This window comes from Micropterus dolomieu, linkage group LG04 (genome assembly GCF_021292245.1).
Source record: "Micropterus dolomieu isolate WLL.071019.BEF.003 ecotype Adirondacks linkage group LG04, ASM2129224v1, whole genome shotgun sequence".
In the NCBI taxonomy this organism is placed as follows: domain Eukaryota; kingdom Metazoa; phylum Chordata; class Actinopteri; order Centrarchiformes; family Centrarchidae; genus Micropterus; species Micropterus dolomieu.
In genome coordinates this window covers 20,470,412-20,484,701 of record NC_060153.1, presented here as the reverse complement: position 1 = coordinate 20,484,701, position 14,290 = coordinate 20,470,412, and the positions used below count along the sequence as shown (strand labels likewise).

General features: G+C 38.5%; 1 protein-coding gene across 2 annotated transcripts in view; it reads right to left on the bottom strand.

Moving 5' to 3' along the window:
• LOC123970311 (phospholipid-transporting ATPase ABCA1-like) overlaps positions 1-8,533 on the bottom strand; it is a 39,702-nt gene extending 31,169 nt beyond the window's left edge. For both annotated transcript variants that reach the window (XM_046048298.1, XM_046048299.1), the window contains exons 1-5: positions 8,370-8,533; positions 4,071-4,179; positions 2,859-2,952; positions 1,700-1,841; positions 1,341-1,459 (exon numbers count right to left, since the gene is read on the bottom strand). In XM_046048298.1, the coding sequence (XP_045904254.1) occupies positions 1,341-1,459; positions 1,700-1,841; positions 2,859-2,952; positions 4,071-4,136 (421 nt within the window). In that variant the 5' untranslated portion in view covers positions 4,137-4,179; positions 8,370-8,533. The remainder of the gene's footprint in view (positions 1-1,340; positions 1,460-1,699; positions 1,842-2,858; positions 2,953-4,070; positions 4,180-8,369) is intronic.
• Positions 8,534-14,290: the final 5,757 nt, after the last annotated feature.

Here is a 14,290-nt window from a genome sequence, read left to right as displayed (position 1 = left end):
AAATGGACTGATTACCACATGTGTATCAGAGAAATATTGCTAATGGTACAAACAAAAGACACCCAGTCTAATTAGACTCCTTCATTTCAGTTTCATTTTCAGGTCAGTAGTTACGTCACTGCTGTTTTCTGTTCCTGCACTCTGTCCTGTAATGCCCATCTTTATTATTATCATTCATTTTATACAGTATTAATGGTTGTTTTCATAACATCATCACATGTTTTTGTCCTCATTATCTTTGTATCTTTTCTTTGGCTTGGAAAACAGGCTCGCAGCGTGCCTCCCATGTCAGTGTAATGGGTGTTGAATTGAATACAAAATCTTTTTCACTTAGCAAAGTGTGTTTGTGTGACTTCTATTCAATTCAAGTAAAGTAAGTGCAGAGCTCAACACAGCCCCCTTTTCTATTTTCAGGTTGCTGTGACTGAGTCAGCACAGTGGAGTCATCAACAAGATTTTATTTTTGAAAGAGGACCTGTCTCTGCTCGACAACAGGCAAGGTCATAATGATGAACCTCTCCCTCTTTCTTTTTCAACCTTTGCACTAATAGTTAAATTAGTGATTACATGTGTTGGTAAAACTGACAGCAGAACAGCTTGACATAATCACATGTTTGACCTGGTCGTTTTTTCCTGTCTTATACCACCACCACTAGCATGTAATATCTGGCCTCTGGGAGATGGGCCCACCAGGGCTGGCGGGAAGTGATAAGGGAGGGACACGTTAAACTCTCAACACTGCTCTGAAGACTTTGAGCTAACACTGCAAAAGTGACCTTGACAAGTCACTTTATCTAGTTTAAACATGTCGCTAACCTAAATCTTAAATAAACAAGTATCTTTCATTTAAAATTTTGTTCCAGTTGGCATTTTTGCAAGAGTTGGGACTTTTTGTGGAGGCTGACTAAAAATAATGTCTTGGAATATTTAAACGTATGAGACAAGAGTAGAAAAGAAAGAGAGAACCTTCACTTTGTGAGACCACCATTTCAAGTAGCTGAATTGTACTAGTAGTTGTAACTAGTAGACAGAACAAACTACAATATTTGTTTTCAAAAAAGGATCCAAAGATAATCATCAAGATTCAATATCATGATAAAAAATACTTCTTGCTTTTTTTGGGAAACAATATGTTTTCATGAACATAATATTTATAGTTGAAGCTCAGAAGCTTTAACAGCAATGAGTGAATAAACTCTAGTTGAGTCATACCTGCAGTGTGTGGGAGTGTTTCTTTGGATGAATGGGTGATCAATGTGAACGGGTGGGTGAACAGATCAATCAGCTGGTCATTCAAAAAAGTAATATAACACAGAATAAATCAAAAGGTATGTCCTTACGAGCAGTGTTCTTCTGCAGCTTCCTGAGGGCCCTCAACAGTCCCCTGTAGCCCTCGTAGCTTTTATCATTCTGAGAGTACAGCAAGATCTTCTTGGCATCAGTGAAGAGACGGGAGATTCTGGTGATGTTTGCAGAGAGACAACAAGGAGACAAGATTAGACACACTGTTTCACATCCCTTGAGAATTCAAACCCTGAAAGGAGCTCTTCTCAATTTTGTGAAATAGTACATTTTGTGACTGAATCACATCACATCAATTGTTGCGTTGAATAATATTAATACACAATTACACAAAACCAAGTTTTCTTTGTGCTATATTGATATAACTATGAATCAGCAAGAGGGCCATGTTACTCACATAGAATCGTTGAAGTTTCCCACCACCCCGGGACTCTCGCCAGGGGTAGGATTACGGAAGCAGGGGTTGTTGGCATTACAGATGATGCCTTGTACCCAGGGCAGGGTACCAGCTGAGGGCATGGCCTTGTTAGGGAAATGGCCTGGAAAGGAAAGGCACAACATAAAATTTTCATGACTAGTTTCATAATTTGGACATAAGTGGAAAACAGAAAATCATCAATATTTACAGACAACATTAGGCACATTAATTTCCGACTAATTATAACCCATGCAAACTATAATAAATAGACCATCTGCCTTTGACATGAGCTTTAAAAAGCATTATCTTTACCATTGTTTCTACTCTTATCAGCTAACTGAACTGCTACAATTTGCTGAGGTTATCTAGGTATTCTGCTGAAAAGATAAGTATAGAGTGCAAGAAGACGGTCAGGCGGTTGCCTTGGGTTAAATGGTTCATACTGACTTGTGATACACTGTTGGTAGTCAACAAAATGATCACATGCCATCTCATATTGATTGCGTAACTATACTTGGCTTGTTCAAAGGCAGGTACACCTAAGTCTGTGCATGTGTAAAAGTAATGTACTTGCATCAACTGCTCTAAAATCTCCTCCATGGAACTGACTCACCTGCAACTTATTCAGGAAATTACATGTACAGAATAAAGGTGTCACACCAATCTGAATAAATGAACTACACATGACAATACATGTAAGATTTCAATGAATACCATGGAAATAAGCAACTCTTAGAAAACTCTGTTGCATATAACAGTTTTCCTCCCTAAAAGTGTTTTCGACCAGTGATAATCTTATTGAGTTGAAACGTGGCCAAAGTTGTGAAACCAGTTCTACTTACGAATGAAATGGCAATTGCCTTTTCCAGGAGCTGTGTCACAGGTTCAGAGGGTGCAAACAAATATTGACAAATCCAACCCATCCTTCTGATACAACAAAACTGAAACCTTGGATGACTAACATGTTGGTCTTATAGAATACCAAGAGGCAAAGTGTCTTAGAATACCAGACAAATAATTATCAGTAGCATTTACAAAAAATACTGTTTGAGGTAATTATAAAATGTCAATAAATGAACAATTCTTAAGTTTTAGCATGAAAAATGTAACTCCTCTTTTCTCATCCCTGTCCGCTTACATTCATGTTGCTCATAGGGTGGATAATGTACTCGGACTGAGATCAGGATGAAGAAGATGAAAAGGGGCCAGACTATCTCAATCAGCAGCTGGATCTAAGAAAGGAAGACAAAAGGGATGATAGCAGGAGTTATTCAAGCAAATAAAAGGGTTTACACTCATGGGAAATAAAAACTCATGGAACAAATGTCCCAGAACAGTGTCAATTTTTCCTCTGTGCTTTGCAGTATTTGTGTATTTTCAGTTCAACTAAGGTAATCTTTACTGCTTTAGAAGAGAAAACCTCCCATCATGAGTTGTGTGTGTGGAGGGGGTTGTCAGCTGTTGGCGTTTGTAAACAGTAATCCCACCATGAGTCTGGGTAAAGTATATGGGTTAATAAGGGGACACAGAGAGACAGGTCTGCAGGGTTTAGAGGACTATGAGTTTGTCCATCTGTTCCATATGGCCCCTCTACTCAGCTGCCTGTGTTTCCGTCTTAACCAGCATGGCAGACATGCGGCGTGGGAATAAAGATACTGCACTGTATCCTTTTGTTGGAAAAAAATGGACTAAATGTCAAGCGGCCACAGCCGTCACTTTGAGAAGAGTTTTGTGCTCGATGGTCACACGGCTTACTTGTGTGCAAGGGAGCCTCCTCACATAAAAAGAAGCACTGTGCTGCAGCTTGGAGCTGAATTTGATTTACATAACTTTGAGTGTGTGGGCGTCAACCAGCACAAGACGGTAACTGGACAATGGCCCTGACATGCAAATGTGTCATTGTCACGTCTTGACTGACTCACAGTAATCTGTAAACTGTAATGCCTTTCAGTCCAAGTGGCTCGGGTGAGAACTACTTCATTTACACTGATGTGGGCTGCATACACATTGGAAGCAGAGACATAAATAAATAATCTAGAAGGCCGAATGCCCTTTTGACATGTCATGTAGCGCTGTATAAATTCACTCTGATGATGATGACAAATAACAGATACCCCTCGATTTAGCTTTTTGGACTGGCCTAAAAATGTGCTTGATTGTACTCCTAGCACAACTAACATGAAAGAATACAGTGTAAGCCAAACATTCTGCCTAGCAGCATACATAACTTAATAATGTATATGACACTGAGTCATGTGACAGTAAAATGCAAATATAAAGGTATATTTTGGAATGGAAAATATATCTATTTTTTAAAAGGAATAAAACAATTAATATAAGCATTCCTTACTGTCTGTCTCCTTCGGTAGGTGAAGTTCTTCCAAAGCAATAAACCCAGTTGAGTGGAGACTGCCATGTTGCCGTCTTCCCAACCTCACTGAGCACGCTCCAGCTCCTCACTGTGAACCCAAAAAGACAAAGAGAGAGGGTCAATTGCTAAAGTGTAACATGTACAACAGGCAAAACCCACAAAGTTAACAAATAACACTTTCCTGACTGTGAAAATATGACTGATTAAACACACTAAGCAAACTAACTCCTAACAGTCCAGCTTTGTTGCAGTGAAAAAATTCATGGTTTTACCAAAAAATGACATGTCCTGCATACATTGACGCTCAACACTGACGGGAAAACAGAACAGAAAGTCGTTACATCAGTAAACCATAACCAAGGACATGCGACACTGCCAAATATGGCTGTAATTTCCAGTTGGCCATGCCACAAAAGGGCATGACATGCAATGTAGAGTCAGAGGGAGAACTTTTTGGTATAAAAACAATATAAAAAAATAACCAAGGGAAAAAAAGCAAAAACACTTTTACTGGGCTGCTTGTTATAAATATTAGCCTATTAGCATATTCTAAATAACTGTTCAAACTAAAATACAGGAAATTGCAATTAAGAAACAAAGAATCATTACTGACACATTCACCTATTGAACAAAACTGTCTCTCTCTGACACGCAGACCAGTCAAAGGCACAGCAGCACTCAGCAAATGAAGTCGACTGATGACTGAAGAAGGCTGCTATCCACTGACTGCAGATTCAGGTCCACTTGATGTAGACTCATCTGTCCAAAGGTCAAGCTACAGCTAAACTGGGAGGATGAGTGGGTGGCAGGTAGTTTTCATTAAAGTTATTGATAATCATTTTATCGTCCCAACTTTCACCCTTTTAACACTTCTGCATCACACACAATACTACATTTGATGCAAATGTTAAAAGGAAAAATCCCTTTAGCCCCACGTTTATCCACATTGTTCAATCCAATCAAAAAGACCCACTGATTAAAGAGCATTAGTGGGTTTACTCAAAGTAATTCAATAACAAGATGCCCTTTTATACCTATTTCTTGCTAGACACAGGGCTTTGTCAGATAGAGAAATGGCATGTGATTCATCAGATATGTAAACCTGTGTGGGACATGCATTTCTTCATGCCTATTGGTTTATTCTATTTGCGGACTCAAAAGTCCTTGGATTTATGCAACATGCTTGGATCAGGCCATCGTTTAGACAACAAATTCCAAGAAGACCAAATTACACAATATGTTTATTGCAGTTTTGTGTTTATTTTGCAAAAAGAAGAATTACTTTGCTATTTGGATAATAAGTAAAAATCCAGAAGACCCACAGATCAGAAACACACAGTTATCAGGAGCTATCCAGCTCATTTTGCAATCCTGTTTTCTGAGACAGAAACCTAGCCACTCAAGACTGAGACCCTTAACTCCTTTATTAAGGGCATCATGGTATAGTGCTCATAAGCAAAATATAGGTCAAGTCTTAAATGCACAGCATTTATGTAATTTAAAGCAGATCAGTTGTATAATGACATTTAACTATAGTTTTCATCTTCAAAACGTGCTAATTAATTAATCTCTGTCCAAAGTCCATACAGGTATTACTATTACAAATGTTGTTGCCCCATTTTTGTGGCTGTTACTTCAAGTTTGATGGTTAACTTGGAGTTGAAGCTGAATCTTAGACATCTTTAGACAAAGGATCAAGGCCATCCTGCTTATTACAACAAATGTCCTTTACACAGAATAAAGCTGATTAGATGTCATAGAGAGTGGAACCACAGCACAACAATGTCATGGACACAGTGATGTTCAAACATGATAGTCTCCACTGATCATTTGCTCATGGGCTGAAAAAAAGCCTTGCCCTAATCAAATCATTACTGTGCTTTTCTATGATTTCTTGCCACTTTTTCTGTAATGCAATCATAACGACACTTTCATCACATCAAACCACTTCCCCAGCTGCAGTCTCCACCTGGTTGCAAGGTAAACCTTTTTAATAACATCACTGCCTTAATGTCTTCTAGCATTAAATCATTTCCAGTGGGGATGGCCAAAAAAACAACACAACAAATAGCAATAAAAAAATAAAATACAATACAACATTTAACTTTTTATACCAACAACTCAGCTGTGTTGCTTTTTGCTTTATCTGTTTGGCTTTATTAGGTAAATCACTGGGATGTATGAAATGTCGCAATAAAAACAAACAAGAACTTTGTGATCAACAAACAGTACAGTGACCCCTGTACAATATCTGCTGTACTGGTACACCTGTTTCCTCTATGGGTCACGTGATTATACGGCATGGCAGCACTCAAGGTACATGTTTAACCGTTTAACAATGTAAAACACCTCCTGTAGACTTACTGAGAGTCACATAATTTAAAACAAACAGATTTTCACCAACAACTCAACTGACCATTTGACTGAATCGATAATTGCAAAAGCAGATTTTGATGATTTAACAAGGACACAACATTAAACTCCTAAACGACCACAGAATTAACATTAATGCCTATATTGCTGGGGGCTTAAAGACAAAAACATTATCAAACATTATTATTTTCGGATGTTGATTTGTTTCTCTGAATGTATTGCAGTACACTACAACATAAATTATACGAGGGGGAAAAAACACCACCTACATTTCCATATTCTGGTCTGCAATGTTGCTGTATGCGTGGGTGATAACCATGTATACACTGTACACCTTCCCCACATTTGGCACACAGTGAATGGATTTTTTTGTTCTTTCCTTCTCTAATTATATCTCAACCTTTGGCTATCCAATTGTCATTACTAAAAGAAACTGTGTCTCTAAAACTCCCCTACCTTCATTTGGGGTTTGAATACCATGTTATTACTCATCCAACTTGCATCAGCATGTCTTCTGTATCATACAATCTGAGTATCTGGAGTTTTTCACGATTTTACGGTATCTGAATTGTCTGATTTTGGGCAAACACTGTGGTGAAAACACGTCGTATGCAGAAATAAGAGGGGGTCTCTGCTGAGTGTTGATCAGACCAAATGGTGCAGAGCCAGGGCGCCTCTAGTGGTACGCATAAAAATCTTCCTTTTCCTACTTGTTTACCATCAATTCTCACTCACGTGTTATAACACATTCGTGCATGATTTTTTTCTCCACTCCACTGTCTTCAATGTTTCACGAAACCACTTGACAGATTATTCACAATGGAAAACTAATCAAAAGAAATGCCAGATCATTGCCATAGCGAAGCTGATAAGACCGTCGATGCATGAAAGAAACAGTTTTGCTCCCTCAAACCACCAATGAAAACAGAAAGCAAATGCATTTTATCGACGTAACACCATCCCTGCAGATATGCACATGAATAAAATCTCCCAAAACAATACATTCCTGCGCTGCCCCGCACACATTGTAAAAAAAACAACATAACAAATCAAAGGAATGAAAAACAAACTACTGTCAATTATTATAAATGTTTTTCGTGTCAACATTATGATGAAAAAATATCCGTCTCACTGACTGACTGGCTTATGTTTGTCTACTTGGGTTTCATTGTTCTCTTAATATGAGGTTACTGTCGGTCATTCGGCTTCGCGATGCTGACCAGCTTCAAGAAGGCTGAAATGAGTCTGCAAGCATATCAATGCGCTTTCAGCATTAAACTGCAACAACTGTGACTCGAAAATACGGATATGCCATTCTATAAACTTAAAAAATAATTATTGAGTGGGTTGAAAATTGAAATTTACTTTCAACTTTTCCATTTTTTCTTTACGGTTTGTATCGAATAAAGACATTGCCACAAAGAGCCTTTTATTTTTGGAGTAGCTCGGCGGAAGCCCTGTGTTTGGGTTTAGCTAGCTTGACACTGGTCCTAGTCACTGACGGTCGAAGAGGATACTTCACGTAAAAGAACAAAAAAGAGCAAGGAATAGCCTACTTGTCATTTTACCAAAACAAATGGCTCACCTTCAACATATAATGTCCATTCAGTAGCTTACATTGCAATTATTGTTTAACTCTGTGAAGTTAAAATAAAATAAATAAATAAAAACTCCGTTAATTTGTGTCAATCATCGACTTGCTTTCAAGACCAAAATATTGTTTTTTCACGTTAAATTACTCAAAGCAAAAAAGGCAAAATTAAGCTGACTGCTCATGGTGAAATAATGATAGCTTATTAAAATATGTTTTTACTGTAACACGGTGGCATGCATCCCTTTGTTGATCCAACAAAGAAACTCAACACATCCCCCCAAACTCCCCACAAATCCTCCAAACTCACCGACCTTGATCCTGAACGGTGTTAAAATCCACTGTTTCTCTTTTCATATAGCGAAATCCCTCGTCCAGAAGAAGTTATAAAAGGTATACGAAGTGCACTCCTTTACTTTTGCTTTCCTCCGCTGGCCTGTGTTTCAGAGGCTGACAAAACAACAGTTTTTTTTCCTCCAGCAGGCTTTTATAGCGCTGCTCGATGCGGAGCGGAGCGGAGCAGCAGCAGAGGTAACTAACGGTCACCGTTTGATGCTGCTCCCATATAAGGCAAGCACGTGCGGCGTCAAAACATGTCTTAAAGGGCCAGCGACACCTCAGCGCGTCACCACTGCACTGCTTTTCAGTTACTGTTGAGCTCAAGGTGGAAGAAGAGAAATATTTAATTAGAAGTACTTCTATTACTTGTATTATAAAAATAATAATCATTATCGAACATCACACAGGATACGAATCAGAATCAGGTTTATTGCCACATACAAGGAATTTGCCTTGATATATTGATGCTAGTATATAGTTGAAAGGATTTAAGAGTTTTTATTATATTATGGAGATATGTAGTTAGATAGACACTGCCCCATAAAAAACTGTAGCGCAAACCAGGTGAGGATATACTGTAAAGTAGGGTGCAGGTACAGATTTGTCCATGGATTAAAATAGAGTTAACTGTACACACACACACACACACACACACACACACATTGGAAATACTATGAATAAAATAAATATTCTGCAGGGTAATTAGCTGAAATACTTATGTTTTTTTTTCAGACTGCAAACTGCAACACTCCAGTCTCTCCAAGTCTCCTTGCACCAATGTCACCTTGCTGACATCCTCCTCTTTCTTCATCCTAAAAAAGCATTGCGGTAGATGAGTGTGATTGTCTGTCTGTATGTGTGGGTGTGTTAGCCCTGTAACAGACCCGCAACCTCGTCCCCTGCCTCAAGCCCAATGTGTGCTGGGACAGTCTCCTGCCCTCCATAACCCTGAACAGGATAAGCAGCTTAGAAAATGGATGGATGGGTGCCATTGCTTGCAGCAACACACAATAAATACCAGTACAACAATACATAGCTGCAACATGCACAGATCTGGATAAGAAGCTCTATTATTTTCTTTTACAGTTGTTGTTTCTGCTGCTGTCTGCACTCAAACATAACATTTTCAATTTGACATCTCTCTACAAGTTTCTTGGCAAATAGACATTTTGTTCCTGTTATTTCTTGTGAAGGCAAGAGTTATTTTTACCAAGCAAGGTTGTTAAATTTCACAGAGTAAGCCAAAAGATTTTGTCCCAGGATCCCTGATGTCTATAACTGTACTGTAAAACTGTTTTCACTGATAAAACTGAATCATGTGGTTAGAACGAGCACTTAGCACTGTTATTTTTAACCCTCCCCGCTTCATGTTGCACCTTCTTCTAGCTGCTGCTGTGACTCCTGTAAGTCCTGTAGTTTTAATATGCATGTTACATGTGCCCCGCTGTTGAATGGCTGATTGCCTCAACAACTTATTTACCCTGGGGGATAAATTCATTTTCAAACTGGGATAAGATCTTTTAAAATCAATGAAAATAAAATGTATGTATTTCTTGTTTTGTCAGAAACCAACAAGTAAATTAATGAGAGTGAATGTGCTTCAATTTGATAAGTAGTTTCACTTTGATCATCAAAGTATGATGTGACGACGATGGACCTGAACCTCAAGAAGACAATCCATTCACATAACTACCTTTTACTTTTAATTTATGTATTTTCTCATCTGTACTTACATTATAAGAGACATGGATGAACGTAAAGACAGTGACAGACAGAGTTGGTTTACTAAACATCTTTTTTAATTTTTTGTTTGTAAAGGTATCAATAGATGACAAAATGATGACCCCTCTAACACCAGGATTTATATGAAACATATAATATTCACAGCAACTTTCAAAAGAATTTAGGAAGAATTTGTACAACCAGCTCTATTCAATTTCAATTCAATTTTATTTATATAGCACCAAATCACAACAGTTATCTCTGAGCGCTTTTCATAAAAGAGCAGGTCTAGACTACTCTGTGATGATATTTACAGAAACCCAACAGTTCCCACCAAGAGCAAGCACTAGGCGACAGAGGCAAGGAAAAACTTCTTTTTAAGAGGCAGAAACCTCGAGCAGAACCGTCTGCCTCGACCAGTTGGGGGTAAGAGAGAGAGAGAGAAAAGAACAGAGAGAAAGAAGAAGGGGGATGGAAGGAAAAAGAGAGGGGAGGGAGGCAGCCTACACAATATACACACAGAGGTACAGACAGTAAAGGTAATGTTGCTATAGCATGAATGAAAAATGGTACAGATATTTACAGTAGTGTTAATGATAATAATCGTAATGTTAATGATTATAATAACAATAATAACAATAGGACTAGTAACAATAATTTGAACAGAGGGTGTCAAGCAGGAACACGGGGACAGCAGGTGACTCGCAACCACAGATCCAGACTCCACAGCTCCAGAGCCAGAAACACCTGCAGGAAGTGATAGGAGGAGAGAGGAGAGGGACGAGAAAGCACAAGACTACGGGAAAGGGAAGAAGTCAAGTTAGTAACATGCATTAATGGGATGAGGTTGCATTCAGAGGGAGAGAAAGAAGAGGTGAGAGGCGCTCAGTGCATCATGGGAAATCCCCAGGCAGTCTAGGCCTATAGCAGCATAACTAAGGGATGGTTCAGGACTCACCTGAGCCAGCCCTAACTATAAGCTTTATGCAGTGCAAGTGGGTTTTCTTATATGATGCTAAAATGCACTCTGTTCTCCACTGTCTTGCCGCCTGCTCAGTGAATGTGTCTTAAAAGATGTTTCCTCCCCGCTGAGTGTGGCTAAATCATGACAGAGAATGTGCCACTGGGTAACTGGACCGTTCTACAATAATCTGTTCAGGAACTGTAAACACTTCACATGTCTCCAGACCCCAGTGTCTAACTGGGTTATGTTTGTTTGACTGCTTAGCTGCACTAGATTAAACATAACTAAAAGGTGGTCTGAGGGAGGACCTTGTTAGCAAAAATTAGAAAAGGCATTTTCCCTTCATCATAACAAAGTGGGGGTCAAGAGGGAGAGGGAATAAATAACATTCCTTGTGTTACACTTTAAGCATGTCCTACTCCTCTCCGCCATTTTACATACAGGCAGTACATTATGACCCTGCACTGTCAATAGCAAGGAGAAACACTTTGACCAAAAATTAAAACTCACCCACACTAATGCCATCAGAAACAGCTTGACTGAACTGCTGACAAATCTTCAGAAGAACACTAATCCCATTTGTTTACTGGTTAGCTTTTGTTGATGTTTGAGGAAGGCTGCAGGAGTCCAGGGTTGCTAATGTACAAAGAAGAAGACAGCCATCTGGCAGTGATTATCTGGCATGGTGTACCTCCTGTCCTTTATTCTGTTCTTTTTGCTTAAAGGTGCAATTAGTTTAAATATAACACAAGTGATGTTTCAGATGATTTGGCTATAGAAAATAATTGTTCATAATAACCTATAACTTTGTTTGGTACAAATCCTGCCTGATTCTGGCTTGTTGCAACATGTTCTGGCAGCTGAAACAAGATGAAGCAAAGTGTAGAAAAAGGTAATTTAGAAACCTTTTCTCCTCCCCTGTGGACGGGGTACAGAGAGGTAAGGGGTTCTCATTAAAGCAGGATCCTCAATCAGAGTGATTAGTCATTTAATCCATCAAAGAAGCTCCAGAACTGCCTGCATGGATGTAATAGATTATAATCATCCAAGATGACGGAATTATACAATAGCTAATTTTTTAACTGGTAACTGAGGAAAATTGAAGCTGCTGTCATTTGGAAATTGTTGAACTGTAGTTATGACCCACTGAGTTTGATAAAAAAAACTATTTGAGTGTTTAAAGTATGAGGTTATGGTCTTTTCTGCGAGGTTACATGGTGAATATAAATTAATATTTTTGTATTATTTCAGAAGGGCCAGACTATTTTGTGTGAAGCCTGGAGTTTCTTAGAATAATTATAGACTAAACTAATCAGCTAGTTATATTTGTTCACATTACAAAACCGCTTACAAAGAGACTGATTTAGTTTCTATTCAATCTCAGTTGAAAACAGTACAAAAAGTAATGAAATAATCATGAAATGTGCCATTTCATTTTTGTTTCACCATTCTGTATCTACATGTTAAACAAATGAACAATAAAATAAAGAAAACAATTAAGAGAGATTAACTTAAGAACAATGCAACAATTCATTGATTTCTATTGCCCCTTCTGTCCTTTCAGAGGGTCAGAGGTCACTGTCAGCTACCGAGCAGCTCACTGGAGTTAACTTGGCAAGCATTCTCTTGTTCTAGGACATTTGAGGACACTAAACTGTAAGAATTACATTTACCGAAAAGGACATAACAGGTTCCAAATGACGTGCACAAGTACAAGGCGTTCGCCTCTGCCCAGTCCATGACAAAAGTTGGAAACAAAGAAGGAAGGCAACAATTGTCCATTTTCATCAAATTATACTTGGATGCCAAGAGAAAAAAATGTGGCTATAAACTCAGTGCTGTTGAAATGGACGACAAGCTCTCTCTTTTTTGTGGAGAGTTCAGCAGTTCACATATCATTCATTGTGATTATGTGTAGTAAGCTGTCTGATGCAGTTATTCCCACTGGCTGGAGAACAATGGTTTGTTATGGCTGGCACAGCGTGAGGTAGCTTACACGACCAGGACTGATGGGATTGCTAGACTATAACCCACATGTTAAAACATTATTACTGTTGTGGGGCTGCAAGGGTATAAAAAGGAAGGCAGGAGCACAGCAGCAAGTTCAACCAGGTTGGCTATCTTAGGGAGAAGAGCTTTTGTAAAGAAACTTAGAAAAATGGGGAAAACTGAGCGTGTGATAGCCTAAACGAGAATCTGTGTATACATAGTGCAATTTGTTTCAAAGGCTACATAAAGGGTATGTGGAACTCATAGTGATTTGGGTAAGGGACATCCAGTGAGCCATGAGCCATTGTTGTCTTTCACTATTGCAGCAGTTTTACATTCATGTTATGAATCAGTCTAAGAATACGTTCAAATGCAATCACATTAAAAGATTAAACAGGAAATATGGGAGTGTTTGATCACTGGATGTGTGCTAATTAGCAAGACATCAGCAAACATTAAACAGCTTCATGATCTTGACATAACAAATTACAATTTTTCATATATTCACTTTATCACAAGCTACAACAATAGAACAGTATTGTCATATGGTGATATTGTCATTTTAAGAGATCAAATAATTGTGTTGCGTTGTCCTTAATTTAAAGGAATTGATGAATTCAGTAGTTCAGGTAGTTAGTCAGTGGTATAGTTCACCCTAAAAACACGAATTTATCTTCATATTATGAAATTAAATGTGATACAGTTATGAGCATCCATGGCTGCTCCCAGCTTCTTCTAAAATCACTGAATCATACAGAGAACAATCCAGCTTGTCCAAAACCTGCAAACCAGACATCTATCAGAACCAACAGATCCACAGAGGATGCCATCTCCACTGCCCTCCAGTCAGCCTTCACATACCTGGAAAAAAACAACAGCTACATCAGAACGTTTTTTGTGGATTTCAGCTCAGCATTCAACGCAATCTCCCCATGAAACTGATTGGCACACTTAACACTCTCGGCTTAAATACAACACTCTGCAACTGGGAGTTGGACTTCCTCACAAACAGACCCCTGACAGTTCGGATAGGTGGACACACCTCCTACACTCTAGTGCTTTACATAGAACATGAAAGCATTATAGGGAAATTGGAAAAGAGCCCACATACATATAACACAAATATACTCTTTAAGAGGGTGAAATGGAAAATAAAAACAGGATAAAATAAATTTTAAAGAGTTAAATAGGAAATAAAAAAAGGATAAAACAAGACAGTAA